Here is a 23,730-nt window from a genome sequence, read left to right on the forward strand (position 1 = left end):
GGCGGGGATTTTAAATCCCCAGCCGCTGATAGCTCAGAACTACAGAGCCAGGGACAGCGCCAGAAGTTGCGGCTGAGCCCAGGCAGCTAAAGGGAGGGGAGTATTGCTTTTCTAAAAATTCTTGCACTATTTAAGTGGCTTTTCAGGGAAGGGCTTATGAATCCCTTCCCTGAAAAGCTATAGATGGGTTGCCGGCAGCAGGATTCTCTACCGCAGCTGTCATGTGTGACAGCTGCGGTGGAGAAATGAAGAATTTCTGTTGCTGCATCTGCTACAGATGTGGCAGATGTAGCAGCAGGGAATTCTTTTAACTAGCAGGGGGTCACAGCAGTGGCGGATGGGTAAATTTTTATTTTTTTTGTTTCGCACTAAAATGTTTCTTTTTCAGGGAAGGGCTTATATGCATGCGCAAATTGCGGCTAAAAACGCCCGTCTGACTAAGGCCTCAGTGACAGAGCTTTTTTGACTTTTTTCCATTTTTGTTTTTCCACCCCCCCCTTTTAAAAAATCGTAACTCCTTTACTTATCCATTGACGTAGCTGTCTGAGGGCTTGTTTATTGCAGGACGAGTTGTATTTTTTAATGGTACTATTTAATGTACCATATCATGTACTAAAAAACTTTTTTCAAAATTCTAATTTGAGAGAAATGGGGAAAAAAATGAGATTCCGCCATCTTTCGTTGCATCTTCTTTCTACGGCACACAAACTACAACAAAAACGACATGATAAATTTATTCTATGGGTCAGTACAATTAGTACAATACCAAACTTGTATAGTTTTTTTTTTTGCTGTACTACTTATATTATTTTTTAAAGATATTTAATTTTTTTATATTATTTTTTGTCTCCATCTTCTGCGCACAATAACTTTTTTTTATTTTTCTATTAACATAGTTGTGCAAGAGCTCAATTTGTGTGGGACATCCTGCAGTTTCCGGTAGTTCCATTTTTTAATACATACAACTTTTTTATTGCTTTTTTATTAGATTTTTTCTTGAAAACAGAGTGACCAAAAAGCGCATTTCTGGCGTTCTTTATTTTTTTTCCAGATGACATTGACTGTGCAGGGTAAATAATGCATTACTTTGATAGATCAGACTTTTACAGATGCAGCAATACTAAATATGTATTTTGGTTTTATTATTCAGATTCTTTTATTGTAAATATGGCAAAAAGGGCAGTTTTTGAACTTTTATACGTTTTTTTTTAAAATAATTACTAAAACTTTATTGTTCTTATTTTTACATTTCTTTTATTCCCCAGTGGGGGTTGAAAACTAGCGATGCTTTGATCGCTACTGCAATATGATGTAATGCCATAGCATTACATCATACTGCAATCTGAAAGGCAGCCTATCAAGCCACCCCATGGGGATGGCTTGATAGGCATTCTGCCATGACAACCCTGGGCCTTTCAGAAGGACTCCAGCTGTCATGACACTTATATGGATCCTGAAATCTCATTGGGGGATTTAAATACCACTGTCAGATTTGACAGCGGCATTTAAGGGTTTAGCAGCCCCGATCAGGGCCCCAGCTGACACATATGATCGATGGAGGAAGATAGCAGCACGATCTCCCTCCATACATGTCCTGCAACGACAGGAGGTAAAAACACAATAGGGTGGTCACTAAGGGGTTAAATCCCACCAAAGATATTCTATGGTCTTCAGGTCAGGCAACTGTGATGGCCACTTCATAATTTTTCAGGACTTTTTCTGAAGCTAAGCCTTAGTGGATTTGAGCTATGCTTAGGATCATTGGCTTGTTGAAAGGTCCAAAGACACCCAAGATTCAGCTTCTTCATAGAAGGTTTACTGGTAGGATTTCCTGATACTATTTTGCCCTCCGCACGTTGCAGGTTTCCAGTACCAGAGGAAGCAAAGCAGCCCTAGAAGATCACTGAGGCACGGCCATGCTTCACTGTAGGCTGCGTGTTCTTTTTAGCATACACTTCATTCCTCCTCTTCCATATGTACTACTAATCCATAAGCCTGAAAAGTTCCAGTTTTGTTTGAACGCTCATATAAATAAGCCACAGAAGTTTGGGGATTCTGATCTGTGGAGCGATGAAACCTTGAAATACTTGTCTTACTGCAGACAAGGTAGAGTAGGGAGGAACCTGGTGCAGCTATATATCTTACAATTAGACACAGAATAGTAAGAAGAAGGAGATATAACTGATCTCCGGGAACGGATAGAGAGGATTCATGTGTATCGTTCTCTGTTTTATTTATAATATAACACAGTAAAGGATCAAATTAGGAAGATTAATGAAAAAAGAGCTAAAATATTTTTCTTACCCTGAAACTTATTCCAATGGGTTTTGGAAAAAAGCACACAGCTAAATGTGCATTGGGGTTTGAAGTGGAAGTCACTCTGGGTTTGAATAATGTCTCACTTGGCTTGTTATTGTCTAATTGTTGATTGTTATTTTTTCGAGTGATTGCATTCTATTTTGCTATTCATGGTTTGAAAGAACTTTATTATGTTTGTGGCAATTTTATAGAGTGTAAGAACCTTATAAATGCTATTTGAAAGACACTGGTGTGTAAATGAAAGTGCACCCAGGAAAAAAGGTATTTTCTCTTAAAGAGTGGGAAAAAAATTAAATGCGTCCTTCATTTGTCTGCAATGCATTCAGCTATGATTTAACCAAGCTTTTACCACTATCAAAAGTAAAGAAAATTACACATGGCATTGCACTTGACACCTCAAAATGAACAAGATTTGCTGGAAAACACTCAAATCCATTTTGTACTGCATAAAAGCAAACAGAACAGAAAATAGAATCCTAGCTGAAAATGTTTTAAAGAATGTTAAAACATTAGGAGAAAATGAATTGCAAAAGGAACCAGGCTTGAAAACAGTTAAGGATATTGAAGACTTTTGTAATTTCCATATTTAAAAGAAGATATCTCTCCGAATGATATATTTGTATACAAATATGTGATAAGTCTTGTAACAGGTTATTTCTATAGTACACAAAACACAGGTGATTTAACCACAACATTATGACTAACTACAAACATAATTTTTTACTAAAAACATACATACTCGCAATACAGACAAATTATGGTCATTTTTGTGGGATTTCATTCAAAACGGACACTGGTAGCACCAACTGGGCTGTGTAGTAACATATTGCTTTGACAAAGGGATTGGTACTCTACAGTGCCTTAGCCGAGTATCTCCCCGCTCGTCTCTAAAGATTCGGGGGCCGGCGGAGGGCGTGGAGTGGCGGGGGAGAGCGGGGAGGAATCTTTAGAGACGAGCGGGGAGATACTCAGCTAAGGCACTACTCGCTCGAGTAATGTGCCTTAGCGAGTATACTCACTCATCTCTAGTACTCTGTTATCAAGTTATTCATATAATTCCAAGAGAAATAACCAAGGATTAACTCAACGCAGAATTCTAAGAGGTGTTCTAGAATTAGAATTGCTGCAATTGCGGTTCTAAATCATTTGGATAATTTCATCTGATCAGATCAGTATTTTATACGGAAATGGTGGAACAAATTTATCATGATTGTGTAAAATTTGTACGCTTATTTTCTAGTAGGCTTCCGCCTCACTCCCATAATAAACAAAGATATGACTTCTGAGCACTATCGGGATCCCAACACCACCATAGGCATTGGAAAAATGGAATGCAACCACACGTATAAACCGGTGATTTGGTGTTTTCCAACAATGATGCTTTTTTTGTCCGTTTAAGGGCACTTGCCATGATCAGGTTACGAATGAAGAAATTTACCGCCACTCTGGTATATGGCCACTCCATTCCCAAGTCACTAAATGAAGGCTCTGTTTGCTAGACATATTGTACGTCTCCTAGACATATTGTACGTCTCCCGGAGACAAGACTGGCAAAAGTTGCTATCTAATGCAATCCAAAAAATGGGAAGTGTCAACAGGGAAGGCAAAAGATCATCTAATGACATACATTTATAGAGGACTTGTGTACTTTTGACCTTTCATAGGATGATGCTGAAACTGCTGGCTTTCGTCGCTAATGATGGCATTCTTTTGTTACCAAATGTGCTGAAATGTGTGGGAGGACCTATGTCTAAATAAGTAAGTCAATTCAACTATAAGAGAAAGGGTAGATCTTTATTGCTGTTGTCTTATTAGGACAACACCTTTTCATATGTCATACTGATATCTTAAATTTCATAATTTAGTACTTCACTCTATGGGCTAACTTCAATGGATCAAGCTAGGACAATCTCTGTAGTAATTTGCAGTATCCAATTGTATGCATCAGTATTAAAAGTCTTTAAATTAACGAGTCTTCCATTCTTGAAAAGATGTAAAATAGCAAAGTGTGTGTTTGATGTGTGGGGTCAGGATGGATGTAGTAGAGCTATGTGTGTGATGCCTGGGGTCAGCATGCATATAGTAAAACTGTGTGTGATGTGTGGGAATCATAATGAATGTACAATGTAGCAGAGCTATGTGTGTAATGTGCTATGTGTGTAATGTGTGGGAATCAAGATGAGTGTAGTAGAACTTTGCGTGCATGTAGTAGAGCTGTGTGTGTAATGTGTGGGAATCAGAATGGATGTAGTACAGCTGTGTGTATATTTATACTCTTTGAATAATTATAGAATCTCAAATAGATTTTTGTTCATTGAAAGAGGACCCTTGTCTTCATTATGACACAAGTTCTCTGAGGGTAAACAGTATTTAAATAAAACAGGAATGAGTAAAAGCAAATACTGAAAGTGATGCTTAATATGGTTTTAAAAGATGCATTTAGACTTCATCATTTTTAATTATTACAATCACAATTCTGTACTAGCAAAGAGTTTAAGTCCTGGCGGTTTGGAAATTAGTATTTCTGATATGTCACAACATAAATGGATCTGAAAAGCATCTTCATTGTGTAGTATTCATTACTAAGTGCTTTTTTTTGTATCTTATGCAGACAACGCATTGCATGTGCTGATTACTAAGCAGGACTATAATTCAGAAGGAAGAAGATTGTAAAATAATACAGATGAGAAAGACAAAGACAAATCCAGAAGGAAATTGCTCATCAAAAGATAAATATCTCATATAGCTAAATAGTTCTTTTGCATGGTTTCTGAAAATTATGTTAGTTAATGCAGCACACTGGCATTGAGCTTACTATAAGCTTATTATATTTGATAAAAGTGAGCATTTATGAATAAATGTAAGTGATACTAAGTAAGATCTCTACTCAGGTAGTTATTATCATGAAGGCTTTTTATTGTAACTCAAATTTTTCTTTTTGACGATTCGTAATTAAGAATATTTGATCATTCTAATACAGTTTTGTAAGAAGCCTTTATTTCAAAAGCTACTGCCCGAAACTTAAAGAAGCCCTTTAGTTCAAAAGTTTCTGCCTGAACCTTTAGGAAGACCTATTAATTCTTTTATCATGTCTGTTTTAGTGAATAAATAAAAAGTTCATACAGTACTACAGGCTTGCAAGTATTAGTAGCATTTTCTAAAGTGTTTCTAATTTTAACAATGTTGATTTCCTTTTTAGAATATTTATGAAAAATGGAACAAGCTTTTAGTATTTGGTTACTTACAAGCAAAAAAATATGTTTTATGTTGATTGCATTCTAAGCTAACTTTGGTTATTTCTAATTCTAAATGACAAGCATTCTGTAAGAAGGCTTTCTCTATGATAGACTGTATGGGGTAGATTTATCAATGTTGTGATTAGAGGTGAGCGAACATACTTTGCCGAGCTTGATGCTCGTTCGAGTATTAGCGTACTCGATGGTGCTCGTCACTCGAACGAGCATCAAGCCGTATTCGACCCTGCCCCAGTTTTTGGCCCCTTCCTGCCACGACGCAGCGCGTGTCATTGGCAAATTTTTCAGCTGGTAGGCGGGGAGGGAGAGAGAGAGAGAGAGAGACGAATATAGGAAAAAGAAAAAAAAAGCTCAGAACCCGGCATCCCACATACAAAAATGCTTGAGTCTACGATTGGCTTCGTTAACCAAGTAGAGCTCTCGAATTTTACGAAAAGCTTAACTCGAATAACGCGGACTCGAGCATTTGGGTGCTCGCTCATCTCTAGTTGTGATACACCCTTTTCTCTGACGTATATATATTTTTTCTAATCCACTGTGGGACTTCAGAGTTTCTTAGGGTGGGACTCAGTTATTACAGTTTTCGTTCCCTTTTCTAGTTGGCAAACAATCTAAAATCAACACCAGGGCAGACATGCGGTTGTATTTCTCGAGCAACAGATCGATCAATAGGGTGTGTGTTCTGTTGAAGAATCCTGTGTATGCTGCACTGGAGGAAAGACTGTTATTTCGTTCATATAGTGCATCAGTATTACTAAGTCTCATCCCTATTTTTGTATAATAATCCAATAATAAAAGTCACTGAAGAGCAAGGTTCTCATTGTTCCTCTGACAATAAATACACAGATTAATTAATAATGTAATGCAGGATACAGTGCACTAGTACATTATTGTCTTATATAGTACAAGCTCGATATCAAATAAATTGTATTCTAGAACTAACTTTCTTACGATTGCATTAATTTTTAATAGAGGTAATATTATGTGTTAGCATATTGTCTGAATGAACAACTGAGCATTTGGTGCCATTTTAATGTTTATTGCGAATCTTAATATATCTTCCGATATACAAATCAAGCAAATTATATTAATTTCCAGCAGGAAGGATTACATGATATGCCATGAAAAGAAAGACAGGAAAAGCGAGAGAGAAAAATACATAGATACAAGCCATTTGAATGCAAACTTTTTAAATGACTTTTTCTGTAATATTGGATAATCTAGCCTTGCATTACTGTATTACTGTAATTCATTATTACAGGTCTCATGCACTAAACGTGTAAGGCAGGGCATGGAGCCTGTACTATCCCATTTTATGGAGTAAGAACCATCCAGTCTTTGTGACCTACTATACAAGCTCCATTGAACTCTTAGTGAATGAAAATATGATGCTCTAGATGCAATGCCTCCATTGGAAAGAAGTAAAGGATGAATGAAAGAAAATAAATCTTTTCCTATTTCTACAGTGGCTAGAATCTAAAGTAAAAGAGTTTTTTACCCATTCAACACCAAAGTTCATGCAGTTACTCTAATTCTTTTTGAACTGTTTTGCCTTCCATAATTAGCTTCTTCATGACATTCAAGCGGATGTGTGCTAGGTTTCTATGGAGCCAAGCTTACTCCATACATGACGGATGCTGGATTTAACTCGTTATGTTGATGGCATGGGCAGTGCTGATGATGGCATCTAAGTAGTGAGACATAGGGAAGTGGCTTCTACTGCATCTCTATCACCTCCTATGATGTGATTGTAGGAGCTCTTATGGCAGTTGGAGACCTAGTTAAGGTCTTTAGTAGAGATGAACGAACGTACTCCTCCGAGCTTGATACTCGTTCGAGTATTAGCGTGTTCGAGATGCTCGTTATTCGAAACGAGCACCATGCGATGTTCGAGTTACTTTCACTTTCATCTCTGAGACGTTAGCGCGCTTTTCTGGCCAATAGAAAGACAGGGAAGGCATTACAACTTCCCCCCCGCGACGTTCAAGCCCTATACCACCCCCCTGCAGTGAGTGGCTGGCGAGATCAGGTGTCACCCGAGTATATAAATCGGCCCCTCCCGCGGCTCGCCACAGATGCATTCTGACAGAGATCAGGGAAAGCGCTGTCTTGCTGGAGTTGCTATAGGGGGAGTGTTAGGAGTTATTTTAGGCTTCAAGAACCCCAACGGTCCTTCTTAGGGCCACATCTGACCGTGTGCAGTACTGTTGAGGCTGCTTTTTGCAGTGTTGCACTTTTTTTTTTTTTTTGTATATCGGCCGTGCAGAGCATTGCGTCCAGAGCATTGCGTCCTGCAGTAATTTTACATAGTCCAGGGCCAGTAGTGGTGAGGCAGGGACAGAAGACATATACAGTCTATATAGGCAGTGGGCTTTTCCAAAAAAATTTGGGAAAAAAAATCTATTTGGGCTGCCTGTGACCGTCCTCAGTGTACTGGGTCTGTGCTGGGTGTAGTTGTCCTCCTAATTCATACGCAGCCAGATAAGTGTTACAGCAGGCTTGCGCAAAATTCTTTCCTGGCTCTGCGTTGCCTCTTACATCACTGCTGTATTCCTGTCCAGAGTGAAACAGTCTGCAGTAATTTTACATAGTCCAGGGCCAGTAGTGGTGAGGCAGGGACAGAGAAACACATATACAGTCTATATAGGCAGTGGGCTTTTCCAAAAAAAATCTATTTGGGCTGCCTGTGACCGTCCTCAGTGTACTGCGTCTTTGCTGGGGGTAGTTGTCCTAATTCATACGCAGCCAGCTAAGTGTTACAGCAGGCTTGCGAAAAATTCTTTCCTGCCTCTGTGTTGCCTCTTACATCACTGCTGTATTCCTGTCCACAAGTGTACTGGGTCTCTGCTGGGGGTAGTTGTCCTAATTCATACGCAGCCAGCTAAGTGTTACAGCAGGCTTGCGCAAAATTCTTTCCTGCCTCTGCTGTGCGTTCCGTAAGCGAAGTCAGCCTCCAACCACAGGCCAATAAGCGGCACATTTAATTACAGCGTTCTGTTTCTGCACTACTGGTAATACAGCATGCTGAGGGGTAGGGGTAGGCCTAGAGGATGTGGACGCGGGCGAGGACGCGGAGGCCCAAGTCAGGGTGTGGGCACAGGCCGAGCTCCTGATCCAGGTGGATCGCAGCCGACTGCTGCGGGATTAGGAGAGAGGCACGTTTCTGGAGTCCCCACATTCATCTCACAATTAATGGGTCCACGCGGTAGACCTTTATTAGAAACTGAGCAGTGTGAGCAGGTCCTGTCGTGGATGGCAGAAAGTGCATCCAGCAATCTATCGACCACCCAGAGTTCTGCGCCGTCCACTGCTGCAACTCTGAATTCTCTGGCTGCTGCTCCTCCTTCCTCCCAGCCTCCTCACTCCATTACAATGACACATTCTGAGGAGCAGGCAGACTCCCAGGAACTGTTCTCGGGCCCCTGCCCAGAATGGGCAGCAATGGTTCCTCTCCCACCGGAGGAGTTTGTCATGACCGATGCCCAACCTTTGGAAAGTTCCCGGGGTCCGGGGGATGAGGCTGGGGACTTCCGGCAACTGTCTCAAGAGCTTTCAGTGGGTGAGGAGGATGATGACGATGAGACACAATTGTCTATCACTCAGATAGTAGTAATTGCAGTAAGTCCGAGGGAGGAGCGCCCAGAGGATTCGGAGGAAGAGCAACAGGACGATGAGGTGACTGACCCCACCTGGTTTGCTAAGCCTACTGAGGACAGGTCTTCAGAGGGGGAGGCAAGTGCAGCAGCAGGGCAGGTTGGAAGAGCCAGTGCGGTGGCCAGGGGTAGAGGCAGGGCCAGACCGAATAATCCACTAACTGTTTCCCAAAGCGCCCCCTCGCGCCATGCCACCCTGCAGAGGCCGAGGTGCTCAAAGGTCTGGCAGTTTTTCACTGAGAGTGCAGACGACCAACGAACAGTGGTGTGCAAACTTTGTCGCGCCAAGATCAGCCGGGGAGCCACCACCACCAGCCTCACCACCACCAGCATGCGCAGGCATATGATGGCCAAGCACCCCACAAGGTGGGACGAACGCCGTTCACCGCCTCTGGTTTGCACTGCTGCCTCTCCCCCTGTGCCCCAACCTGCCACTGAGATCCAACCCCCCTCTCAGGACACAGGCACTACTGTCTCCTGGCCTGCACCCACACCCTCACCTCCGCTGTCCTCGGCCCCATCCAGCAATGTCTCTCAGCGCAGCGTCCAGACGTCGCTAGCGCAACTGTTTGAGCGCAAGCGCAAGTACGCCGCCACGCACCCGCATGCTCAAGCGTTAAACGTGCACATAGCCAAATTGATCAGCCTGGAGATGCTGCCGTATAGGCTTGTGGAAACGGAGGCTTTCAAAAACATGATGGCGGCGGCGGCCCTGCGCTACTCGGTTCCCAGTCGCCACTACTTTTCCCGATGTGCCGTCCCAGCCCTGCACGACCACGTCTCCCGCAACATTGTACGCGCCCTCACCAACGCGGTTACTGCCAAGGTGCACTTAACAACGGACACGTGGACAAGCACAGGCGGGCAGGGCCACTACATCTCCCTGGCGGCACATTGGGTGAATTTAGTGGAGGCTGGGACCGAGTAAGAGCCTGGGACCGCTCACGTCCTACCCACCCCCAGAATTGCGGGCCCCAGCTCGGTGCTGGTATCTGCGGCGGTGTATGCTTCCTCCACTAAACCACCCTCCTCCTCCTCCTCCTCCTCCTCCAACGCAACCTCTGTCTCGCAATCAAGATGTGTCAGCAGCAGCAGCATGTCGCCAGCAGTCGGTGTCGCGCGGCGTGGCAGCACAGCGGTGGGCAAGCGTCAGCAGGCCGTGCTGAAACTACTCAGCTTAGGAGAGAAGAGGCACACGGCCCACGAACTGCTGCAGGGTCTGACAGAGCAGACCGACCGCTGGCTTTCGCCGCTGAGCCTCCAACTGGGCATGGTCGTGTGTGACAACGGCCGTAACCTGGTGGCGGCTCTGCAGCTCGGCAGCCTCACGCACGTGCCATGCCTGGCCCATGTCTTTAATTTGGTGGTTCAGCGCTTTCTGAAAAGCTACCCACACTTGTCAGACCTGCTCGGAAAGGTGCGCCGGGTCAGCGCACATTTCCGCAAGTCCAAGACGGACGCTGCCACCCTGCGCACCCTGCAACATCGGTTTAATCTGCCAGTGCACCGACTGCTGTGCGACGTGCCCACACGGTGGAACTCTACGCTCCACATGTTGGCCAGACTCTATGAGCAGCGTAGAGCTACAGTGGAATACCAACTCCAACATGGGCGGCGTAGTGGGAGTCAGACTCCTCAATTCTTTACAGAAGAGTGAGCCATCTGCCAGGTCCTTGGAAACTTTGAGGAGTCTACCCAGATGGTGAGCGGGGATGCTGCAATCATTAGCGTCACCATTCCTCTGCTATGCCTCTTGAGAAGTTCCCTGCAAAGAGTAAAGGCAGACGCTTTGCGCTCGGAAACGGAGGCGGGTGAAGACAGTATGTCGCTGGATAGTCAGAGCACCCTCATGTCTATATCTCAGCGCGTTGAGGAGGAGGAGGAGGAGGAGGGGGAGGGGCATGAGGAGGAGGGGGAAGAGACAACTTGGCCCACTGCTGAGGGTACCCATGCTGCTTGCCTGTCATCCTTTTAGCGTGAATTCATGAATGGGTGTGAGTGAGAGCTGCCTCTGATTGGTGAGGCTGTGACCAATCAGAGGCAGCTCATTCAGCAGGCGGGGATTTTAAATACCCGGCTGCTGAATACTACAGAAAGCAATTTCAGGAGAACTGACGGTCAGACGCGGCTGAACTCCGGCTTCAGCGGAAAGGTGAGTATACATTTTTTTTTTATTTTTACACATTTTAGGATGATTTTCAGGTAAGGGCTTATATTTTTAAGCCCTTCCCGAAAATTCATCCCGCGCTCGCCGGCAGCCCATTGCTGTCAATGGAGCCGGCTGTATTGCCGGCTCCATTGAATTCAATGGGCTAACATCGTTCTTCTCTGCCACAGCTGTTACAGCTATGGCAGAGGAGAACGATCTTTATGCTGACATTTTTTTTTTATTTTTTTTTACACATTTTAGGATGATTTTCAGGTAAGGGCTTATATTTTTAAGCCCTTCCCGAAAATTCATCCCGCGCTCGCCGGCAGCCCATTGCTTTCAATGGAGCCGGCTGTATTGCTGGCTTCCCTGAATTCAATGGGCTAACATCTTTCTTCTCTGCCACAGCTGTTACAGCTGTGGCAGAGGAGAACGATCTTTATGTTGACAGTGCGGGGGGGGGGGCCACTCTTGCCGCTATTGTGGCTTAATAGTGGGACCTGGGAACTTGAGATGCAGTCCAACATGTAGCCCCTCGCCTGCCCTATCCGTTTCTGTGTCGTTCCCATCACTTTCGTGAATTTCCCAGATTTTCACAAATGAAAACCTTAGCGATATACAAAAATGCTCGAGTCGCCCATTGACTTCAATGGGGTTCGTTACTCAAAACGAACCCTCGAGCATCGCGGGAAGTTCAACTCGAGTAACGAGCACTCGAGCATTTTGGTGCTCGCTCATCTCTATTATTATTGTAAGATCTTTACCAAGCATGTGCATTCCAACTTATAACAGTGCACACTATGAAGGCATGCTGCAGATTGTTTAGTGGGCCGCTTAGCTCTCTGGTTCACTTTTCACGGATTGAGAATTTGGTTCGATATACAGAATACAAGCACTATGCTGAAAACACATGAAGCGCCAGCTCACCCCACGTAAAAAGTCTTTCCTAAGTTAGGTTCAAGGCACCGTGAAGATATTGAAGAGTTCCACAAACAATGTAGCATTAAATCTAGCACTCCAGGTTGATGAATGAGAAACAGCAGGTTTATTATCACAATTTGGAAAGAAAACATATTCATCAAAACCGCGGTTCTGATGAAGATGTTTTTTTATTTCAAGTTGATATACTAAGCATGCTGTTTCTCATTGATCCACATCGAGTGATGAATTTCTTGCTACATTGTTAATGGACCATAATGAAGTTTTTTTTTATGTGAATGCTGCATGAAAAATTATATGTTATCACAGTGGTATGTGTTGACTTTATTCAGGATCCATGTGATACAGATCCCACATCTCCTTATGTACATTCGGCCTTATGTACAGTATATAACGAGCACCAGTTTTGGTGTCATACACTGACAATCCCGAAAGAGTTATTCTTTCTTGTCATAATTTTATATTTCTTTATTTTGTTCGTTTTTCAGCAACTCTTCTGATTAGGTTGTTTTTTTTTTCTCCCGTTGACCTTTAGAAAACCTTATTATTTACTTTGCATTGTTTTGTGTAACCTGCCAAATTTCTCAATTGTGCCACTCATAAGCTGGCCTTAAGCTTTAAATCTTTTCTTCCTTTTGGGCATTTTAGTGAGATAATTTATGTTCAGGATTAGATGAAGTTGTAAGAACCTATATTTTTCTGTAGCACAATTCGAATGTGTATTTTAGGATGATCTGCCTTGGATACCTATTCTTATTGCAATAACAGATGCAATGGTTCAGGGGATACACTTGCCTGCTGCAGAAGAATAGGAAGATATTCTACATTTGCTTACTAAATATTAAAGAGACTGTCTAGTTAAGAAAGCCAATATTTAAATAAAGGGAATTTGCATTAATACAGAAAGTTTTCCATTAGCCCCTTAAGGACCAGGCTGTTTTGTACCTTAAGGACCAGACACATTTTAGGGATTTTACTCATGCGATGGTTCAACTGACCTATTTTTTTTTCTTTCAGCTACAAAAATTATTCTTGCTGCCTTTTCTTTCCGTGACATATAGGGATATTTTTTTAAATATCTTTTTCACTGACTTTTTTTCCATTTTTTAGTTATATCGGGGGTAAAAAGCTACAAAGAATGTTTTCTTTAAACATTTATAATTTTTTTTTAAATGAGTATATTTATGCTAAAATAAAGCATGGGAATGGGTTCTCCAATTTGTTTCAGACACTTTGATATATGATAGGTATGGTTTTAGATTACAGAGCGCATACGGAGACGGTTTTAGTTGGCTTTGGTTATGGGTTATTTTCTTTTTTAAATATATATTTTAATTTTATTCTGTGATTTTGTTCTAGTTTTCATGTAATTATTTTTTTTTTACTATCTGCGTCCCCCATGATGTCATATAAGACCTCTGGGGGACATTCACATGTTTGTTTTTTTTTACTTGACACTTTTCCACTATAGCTGAGGCATCCATAGGAGCCCCAGCTAAAAGGAAAAAATATCCCCCTGTAGTGACAATAGTCACTGACAATGCTGATCAGGGTGTACTAAGACCCTGCAGCACTGCTGTGCCACGGGATCCCAGCAATCACGTGACCACTAGCTCATATAGTGGAAGTTATACTTTTGCTTTCACTTCTTAGTACACAGCATTCATTGAGCACTTTGTACTAGAGAAGGCAGAAGGGGTTAAAAACCACTCCTGCCTTCTCCTTTGGGTTCTCAGCTGTGACTAATAGCTGACAACTAGGGATGAGCGAACGTGTCCGTTACGGACACATCCGCACCCGGACACCGGCTTTGCCGAACACTGCAGTGTTCGCGCGTAAGTGTCCGGGTGCCGCCGGGGGGCGGGGAGATGCGCGGCGGCGCGGGCGGCAGTAGCGGGGAACAGGGGGGAGCCCTCTCTCTCTCCCTCTCCCCCCCACTCCCCGCCGCACCCCCCCGCGCTGCCACGGCGGCCCCCGAACTTTTTCGCCCGAACACTGAAGTGTTCGCAAAGTTCGGTGTTCGGGCGAAAAAGGGGCGGAGCCGAACGTGTTCGCTCATCTCTACTGACAACCCATCCTGCTATTGATTGATTGCAGGAGCTGGGGCTTTAATCCACCGCTGTATTTTGACTATTGGCTGGAATTAAAGCCCAGGACCAAGCGTCGTAAATTTACTGTGCTCGGTCCTTTATTATGTTATAGAATAATGTATCAAACGTTATGCTGTAATATGAGGTAAATGCTAAACTGCAGCAAATACACGTTCTCTTCTTTCATGATTATATCTACTATGATGAAAATCTTGAAATTGAATACTAACTTGTGATAACCACTGATCACTGGGGTTCTAACCATTATCATCTTATAATCAGGTAATCCTTTGCAGCACAAAAGCCGAACTAAACGAATTCACAACAAGTTGGTTCACGTTTTCAGTCTCAATCACTGAAAGTGATTCAATAAATTTGGAAAAATGCAAGTCCATATGTAGTCTATTTAAAAAATAGACCACACACAGACAACATATGACCCATCGAAAATACAAAAGCCTACAGGCTTTTTCTTGTACCACATTTTGACCCCTTTGTGTGACCGTTGGTGGATGATTCTGATGTCATTAGACATCCTTACCACTGCCGTAAAATCATAGAATTTGAATTTGATACATTGAGTGACCTGTCAGGCCTGGTCAAAGTTCCTATGTTAAGTCTAGCTACACTGTTGTGCTTCAACCGCATTACTAGGGAGAGTCAAGCATTCCCAAGCAACGTTAAAATCAAGTGCTTACCAGTTTGACTGTTGCGATTTCCCCAAAACATGGAAGACCAAGCCGTGGATGTTAAAGACGAATCCTTGGCTCAACAGTTCTTAAAACATTTACAACCATTTTTCCAAATATTTTATGTTCGCATAGCAAACATCGGATCAATCTAGTATTGTTCAATATAGCAACACACAGAGATATTCTTCCTTCTAGGTTAGAATATTGTTGTTCATATGGATTCTGATGGAACACGACACACTATTTTTGTACACTCAGACAGAAAAACCTCTGTATGTCTTCATATAAAATCCGCAAAGCCCCTGTATATCTCTATACAAACCCTATCACAACTCTGTACTAAACTGAGCCATAATATGGTGGTGTGCATAAAATTGTATCACAGATTAGATTGAAAGTGCTACCAATGCAAAACTGCTGTAAAGCTGATTGCCTATGGCACTGATTTATATGGTAATGGATGAATACGTTGTTCCCTAGCATATTCTAAAATTTAGGCTTTAATTCAACATATTTTAAAGAGCTGGAAAATAAGGAGACTAGTTTATCATCTTTACATTTAACCTTAGTGAGTCATTAATTATAGCTTGAAGTGTTTACAATTCAATATTAAGACATCTGAAATTATCAAGCCTCCTAATTAGTTGCAGTTATGCCGCTCACATATTGGCAATATCAAACATATTGTTGATTATATCAGCATGCAAAAACATATGTTATCCACGCAAAAAGTTAATAGGCTTGAGATGAACTTTCATGTGTTATTTTTCAAGAGGGGGCAAAACAAAAGTATAAATTGGATCCAGGGATTTGATGGATATTTGTAAAAGTAGGAAATTGATCAATAATGCAGGAGACTGAAACATTTTCAAAGGCAGTAGAATTTAAGAACATTAGGTCATGTACAGGAATTGGGATCAAGGAAACCATGAACAAGTTGCAATGGATTCAAAGGATAATTTTTCAACCAAAACAAGAAGAAAAATCAGATGTGAAAAGATCAAAAGGCAAAAATGTCAAAACCATGTAGAATAGCTAGATTGTCATAAATGAAATAAAAAAAATCAGATCAAAAGACACCTAAGCATGTGCATGATGATCAAGATGATCAGAGTGTTTTGGTGGAACTTTTTTAATAAGTTGAACATGCTAATCAGTATTTGTCATATGCTGTCATCATGAATTCTGCCCCTGTGCTTTACTGTCCAATATTTGTTGGCATTTGCAAAAAATACCGATACAATTAGTAAATCTGTCCATACATGTTATATTAATATTTGTCAAAATACCTTATTTCAACCATTTTAGTCACTTATTATTTTAAAATGGTCACAATGGTTGACCAACATCTGCTAAAAAGGTAACTTATTTAGCCAATTGTCAGCTGAAGCTCTGGCCTAGATTTACTAAGACTGGCCTTTTCTGCATCAGTTTAAGTATAAGCATGCCTTTAAGAAACTTGGCAGAATTTTACTTGTCTAATATTGAGGAAATGAAATTGAACTTTTCAGCATTCCCTTATACTTTATGTAAAAAATCTGGGGTACACTACATCACTTGCCAAATTTGCAGAGTTACAAGAAAAGTTACAAATCTTACTAGGAAAATGTAAAATCATTACTTGCTATATTTTAGCTGCACAGTTTACACCAAAACCTGATGTATAATGCTTAATAAATTTGAAACAATATGTGTATATGGCATGATCGGCTAATTACATAAAATTGGTATAACTTTTTTTGTTTTTGTTTTTTTTAAATGCTCTGTATGTACCACTTTTACGTGGCATTTTGATGATTTGATCATTCATGAACAATGCAACATATGATTGATGAGCGATATGGTCATTGATCTTAAACTAATGTCTGTATCAGGACCAGCGTCTCGCGGATCCCTCGTGCCCTCATCGCCGGTCCTGTCTCAGGGGCTGCTGCCGTGCGGTGCAGAGGAGCCCCGGTTCTCATCACATCCCCTGGCCGCCAGGCTCCTCCTCGCTGCCGGATTGCTAGGGACGCTGTGGGTGTTGCTCTGTGCCGTGTCCTCGGTACCATGGCTACCCGGCATGTGTCTGCTTCCCTGCCTCCTGCAGGGCTGGGGGCGGGTTCCCCAGTGCTGCTGGGTGCACTCAGCTGCTGTCAGGCTCCCCGCCCCAATCAGCTGCTGGGGCGGGAGCTCTGACAGCATTTAAACCTGCTTGTGTCTGCATTCCAGTGCCAGTGTTAGCTTGGTCTTCCTGCTACACCAGAGTACTTCTTGTTGTGACTCCTGACTTTTGACTCCCTGTTTTTGGACCTGACGTTGCCTTTGCCTGAGCCTCTTGTACCGCGTACCCTCTCGTTGCCGACCCGGATAGTCTGACTCTCCTTGCTGTTGTTTTTTCCAGTGTCTGTCTGTTAGTCCCGGTGTTCCCCTTCCCTAGTAAGTGTAGGGACCGTCGCCCAGTTGTCACCCTGGGGCTTAGCCCAGGAAGGCAAGCAGGTAGGGACAGGGGTGGCAGGTATTTTCAGGTACCTCCAGTTTCCTAGACCCCCAGTCCTGACAGTTTGTGGTCAACTTAAAAGAGTTGTTTAATGAAGACAAATTCTATTTAAAGGTATTTCTTAAGCTCTTGTCATCATCTTTTACTACTAGGCAAAGTTACAGCCTGTCATTTCTGCTGCAAGAAACTTTAGTAGTACATGGTTGGCATTCAAATGATTATACACTTCTGATTTTCTGTACCATTATGGAAGCAAAAACTAATCAAGCTGTGGCAGATCTGTCACATGACACACCAACTACATCTATAGGACCCCTGTGACAATGATGGAATTCATTAGATTCCGTCATGGTGTCTATCATACTTCCAGAGAAAATAGAGCTGCAAGCTGTGTTATTTTTTTTCTGACAAATGTGACAATTTGTACTGTATTTTAGAGGCTCTTACAAACTTCAAATGCAGATGGGAACTCAACCAACTACAGTACTACTAGCTTCAAAAAACGTAAGTGAAAATGTTTCTCTCTATTATTATCAATAAACACTAATTTACTGTAAATATACAAAAATAATTGCAAAATAAATTTTAGATGTAAAATTTTCCTGAAAATGCGCAGATATTCACATTTTTGGCTAAACTAACGTCTACTGGCTTTTTTTTAAATAAATCAAATCTTATTAAGTTTTAATTTTACATGTGTTTTGTATTTTTAATAGGTAGTGCAATTGAGAAAAAAACTATATTACACATTAAGGCCTTAGTCACACGGGCGTTTTTTGCCGCGATTTGCGGATCGCATGACGGAGGCGCATCCGCAAACCGCGTGACCGGGGCCAAAAAATCGCCCGAAAAAACTGCTCCTAGCCGCGTTTCAATAGAAACGGGCCGGAGCTGTCCAGCACATTGAATTCAATGGAGCCGGCAATACAGCCGGCTCCATTGAAAGCAATGCGCTGCGGGCGATCTCACGATGAATTGTCGGGAAGGGCTTAAATATATAAGCCCTTCCCTGCAATTCATCCAGAAATGTGTAAAAATAAAAAATATATATATACTCACCTTCTCCCGGCAAACGGAGTTCAGCGCGGCCGGCCGGCATTTCTCCTGAACTGCTCTCTGTAGCATTCAGCAGCCGGGGATTTAACATCCCCGTCTGCTGAATGAACTGCCTCTGATTGGTCACAGCCTGACCAATCAGAGGCAGCTCTCACTTACACCCATTCATGAATGGGTATGAGTGAGAGCTGCCCCTGATTATTGGTCCCTGCGCTGAGCCAATCAGAGGCAGCTCTCACTCACACCCATTCATGAATTCATGAATGGGTGTGAGTGAGAGCTGCCTCTGATTGGTCAGGCTGTGACCAATCAGAGGCAGCTCATTCAGCAGGCTGGGATTTTAAATCCCCGGCTGCTGAATACTACAGAGAGCAGTTCAGAGAACTGCCGCCGGCCGCGGCAGAACTCCGTCTGCCGGGACCGGGTGTGTATATATATATATATATATATATATATTTTTTTTTTTTTACACATTTCTGGATGAATTGCAGGGAAGGGCTTATATATTTAGATAGGTGTGATCTGCGATTTCTGTTCTATAATTTATCAGACGAGCGCATAAAAAGCGCTCATGTGTCCGATACCATTGCAAAGCAATGGTTTTATAAAATCACACATCGCATGCGCATCAGCAGATCGCACGGAAAATCGCCCGTGTGACCGAGGCCTTAGAAGGAAAAGTTTTAGAAGTGTCTTATGAAATTGATTTTATTTTATATTGAAGGAGATGTATGAGAATACAAAAAAAACATGAAGCAGAAGCAGCATCACTTTGCCTATAACTTGTCTGGTGTAATAGTTCAGCCCCATTCACTTGAAATGACTAATCCAAGTCTCTTCCCCACTAAGTCATGCCCACTTGTCAAGCATAATGCAGTGGATATTCGTTTTGGTGTATTTTCTTCATAAATAGATCTAAAAGCTTGATGCAACATTATGCACTAGAAAACCTCTTGAAAATTCAAACACGTGCCTATTAGAAAAATCTCATTTATACAGTGAATAAACATTCTTTACAAACCAGAGAAACCCTTTGAAGGGTATCTGTCAGTAGTCTTGCCGATGAAAAACTGCTGACTTTTTCGTATAGAGAACAGAGCATAGCTCAGGCATGCTTGTATGCACTGGCGTAACTATAGAGGATGCAGGGGATGCGGTTGCACCCGGGCCCAGGAGCCTTAGGGGGCCCATAAGGCCTCTCTTCTCCATATAGGGAGCCCAGTACTATGAATAAAGCATTATAGTTGGGGGCCCTGTTACAGGTCTTGCATTGGGGCCCAGGAGCTTCAAGTTACGCCTCTCATTGTATGCCAGTATGTGTAGCCAATAAAATCAACTTCCCGAGGCTGTAAGTTCTCCAGGGTGGAGCTTTCCTATGTCCAATGTGCTTTAGACCAGCTCTGATGGACAACTGCAGTAGTCTTCTGGTTGACGGCTAGAACTGCCAGTCAGCTCACTGCCAAAACTACTGACAGACTCCTTTATAATATCTTAATTTGCAACTATCATTAAACCTAAAGAACATTTTAAAATTGATTCTTTCCATAATAATTTCAGATATTGATCTTGATGATCAAAAAAAGTATAATATGCAAGATACATATTATTTGTAATGGCTAATTATATATTGTGTAATGAATACTTACTGGAGGGCTGAGTTCTGGTAAGCTTGCTCTATAGGTTAATGGACGGCAGTCACGGGTCTTTGCTACCGGTGTACAAGGAAGAAACCTAGGACCAAGGTCATCACCATCAAGGACATCAACTATCAAAGTAGTTGTACTTGTTCTTCTTTCACTAGGATTGAGGGGACGGTCCTGTGGGTGGCAAGGAAAAATAAAATTATGCTTTTAGTATATTTTCATTTAAATAAAATAATATTTTAGGTTTTTGGACCCATTAGTATATAAAAAACTTACATACGCTTCAGATTTTTAATGAAATTTAATGTACTTTTTCTTTATGAGGACAAAAATAGACACCATTATGTAAGGCTTTAAAGGAAATCAACATATAAAAATAATTTTATGAAAACAAAGTAGGAAAGAAGGACTTATTATAGCTGAAGCTCAGTCATGATACATGTATAAACATGATTACCATGCAAAACCCAGTCTGTTTGAGGAGCTGTACACATTTTGTTCATTTAGTTATCATTTTATAGTAGCATAGCAAGAAAGCTATTTTTTTCTTGTTCATTTATTTATTACTATTGATGCTCATCCTAATAAGCCTGGCAATAAAGTCGGATGGATTTTTGCAAAATTTAACTGGATAAGTCCGAACCTATTTTTGGAAAATCTTTTGGGAAAATTTAATCTTCCATTATACCTGCTGCAGAGTTCAGCTTGCAACCAATCAGGAGCCAGGGCACCTTCCTGACATAAAAATAAATGTGCCCTTTATCTTGAATATATGTAGCAGTTTCATTGGATGCCAGCATTACATGATCTAGCCATATATAACATAGGCACAGTGTAACCAGCGGCTTTTTTTAGAGTTGAGCACGGGACAGAGAAGCTGCTTCACATTTATATGACTATACAAAATGCGGTGTATATATTGGGAGAGGATATATTTTTGCTGCTGTCAATGTTTATAGCAGCAAATAGACAGAAAAAATATGCTTTGGCATGGGGAATATTGCAGTTCTCTGTGGCCTTAGACGGCATTCAAAGTCATCCATCCGGCCACTATGAATTATTTGCAGAACTTACGCAGCAACAAGTGGGGTTTAAGGAATTGTAATATGCTGCGCCAAACACAGACAGTGAACAAAGATATATGCTATACTGTGTGGCCTTTTTCCTCCCATATCGTGCCTCCCAGGGATTGCAGCTTATTTAGTTGGAGGTGCTTTTTTTGTTAATATAAAACAAAAAGAAAACCACTTATGGAAACAGCAAATAAACACAGTGCATGTCAGCAACCACAGACATTGTTCAAAGTAACCAGTTTAGTCGCTATGAATTATTTGCAGAGAAGTGGTTTTTTGCAATCTACAAAGTTAGCTAATTAATTACATAAAAGTACACTAAAAAGTAAACAAGAAAAAAAAGAATAAAAAGGAAACTGTAAGAAAGCAAGAAGTGGGGAACATGTCCATGGTAGTAGATATGGTAGAGAATGGGCCAATCTGGCACTTCAAGTGGCTTCCACTGAAGAAACAAATCCAAGTTTTGCAGGAGGAGATGCAAGCCCACTGCCATTTCTTAGAATTGATTGTAGAGTGTATGACGCTTCAAGTACCATCACCAGCTCTTCCTTCCAGTTGCAGGCACACAGCAGTCAATGTGCACCAGTCACCGATGAGCAACCCCTGTACTTTACCCCATGCCAAATCTCCAGAACCCTCTGAAGCAGTCCACATGGATCAGTCTTATGAACAGTTTGATCATTCACTGTCATGGATGTCAACTGCACAGTCCAAAGACCAAGAAATTGAATGCACCGATGCCCAACCATTTTTCTTTCCCTTCGAAGAGGAAGATGAGGGTGGGTCAGTGTGTGTGTGGTTAGCCTTCCCTAGGCATTATGTACTCAGGGAGGTATGAAAACAGAAGTGCCAGCTCCTGGTGCTCACTGTGACATAGAGTCCACTCAGGAGGAAAAGCACGGCAAAGAGAAAAAAAGAGGAGAAAGAGGATTAAGTATTCAATCTATCATAGAGAGGCAGAGAGAGTTATTATAGCAGCTGATGGAGGTTGAAATTAAAATTTTCCAAAGCACAAGAAACAGCTGTAGCTCTGCAGCTTTTCCTTGGAGAAGGCCCATTCTTGGTTTGTCCTTTGCAAACTTTATGACACTACTTTTAAAACAAACAGTGCACCTGCTGTCTTATGCAGTGAAATGTTTTGTAGCTCTACAGTTGTTCCTTGGAGCAAGTCCGTGCTTGAGTGTTGTGTTCACTTGGCAGAATTTTCCCTACACCACTGTACATTATTTTGACCATTTTTTTTTTTTTAAGTACAGTGCTCCTCAGATATGTGACTGCATTCCCATGAGATTTGGGGGTCCTAGGCTGCATTGGGGACCTTCTGGAGGGCAAATTAGTGAACCCAATTTTTACTCACATTGACTGTAATGGAAGTCGAAATTGGCTGTCTCGATTTTTCGTGACATTGGCCTGTTACCAACACAAACCGATTATTTACTAATTGTTTATCATCATTGTTTATCAATTTTTTTTATTTCAGGATATTATTTAACATGAACTGCTGTTTATGAATAAATTAAGGCCCAACTATTTTTGTGTTCTGTGCATGAGCCCTGCAGCTATATTAGGGTAAGATATTAATGTACTGTATGTCTGAGTAACATTCTAAAGAAAAGGGTCTGTTGTTGTGATCATCTATTCTTGACTACACATTCAAAGAAGTCCATTCACTTTATACCAAAAGAATTTTGATCATAGAGTAGCAGACCTTGAATTAATACACTGTTCTTTTGGGATGCAGTTAAGGCAAATCTTCAAAAGAAAGCAAATGATTTTTTACATTGTTTATTCATTACAGACAAATAGGCTAGATGAAAGGCTAACAGTGATCATTATGAGATAATACACATACTATATTTCTCTTGGCTTCTCTTTCTCCATATTCTTTTATCTGCATAGTTAAAGTACTTAAAGTTCAACTTCAGTTACCAGCGAGGTCACCTCCGCTATCAGAACTTTAACCCCATGATGGCGTATCATGTATATATACTGTACATCATACGTCATGGGGGATATTAAACTGCTTACACTGCAGAATGCAGAGCTCTCATGGAGACCAACATAGAAGGCATTCACAACATTCACATACATGTTCAGTGCATGCGCTAACAATGCAAAATATGCTAAGCAGATATTTAAAATATGCCAAGCGACTTCCTACAAGATGAATGTGTATGTATCAGTAATGATATACAATAAGAGAATATCCATAAATAATTGTAAGATATGCAAGAATAATAGATACATTATGTCATCTCCCTCACAGGCTCTCTAGGAAGAATCCTGTGTCTCATGTACATGGTGGATTGTGTTGGATAACACTGGGGAACACACTTTTTGGTGACTGAGATGTTAGAACGTTTCTGGGCTATTTTTGGGTCAT

At 41.6% G+C, this 23,730-nt stretch overlaps 1 protein-coding gene across 1 annotated transcript in view; it reads right to left on the minus strand.

The window, feature by feature from the left end:
• Positions 1–23,730, minus strand: part of PCDH15 (protocadherin related 15) — a 1,187,477-nt gene that overhangs the window by 891,643 nt on the left and 272,104 nt on the right. The window contains exon 8 of the mRNA XM_066601652.1: positions 20,278–20,448. Within this exon, the coding sequence (XP_066457749.1) occupies positions 20,278–20,448 (171 nt within the window). The remainder of the gene's footprint in view (positions 1–20,277; positions 20,449–23,730) is intronic.

Source organism: Eleutherodactylus coqui, chromosome 4 (genome assembly GCF_035609145.1).
Source record: "Eleutherodactylus coqui strain aEleCoq1 chromosome 4, aEleCoq1.hap1, whole genome shotgun sequence".
Lineage (NCBI taxonomy): Eukaryota > Metazoa > Chordata > Amphibia > Anura > Eleutherodactylidae > Eleutherodactylus > Eleutherodactylus coqui.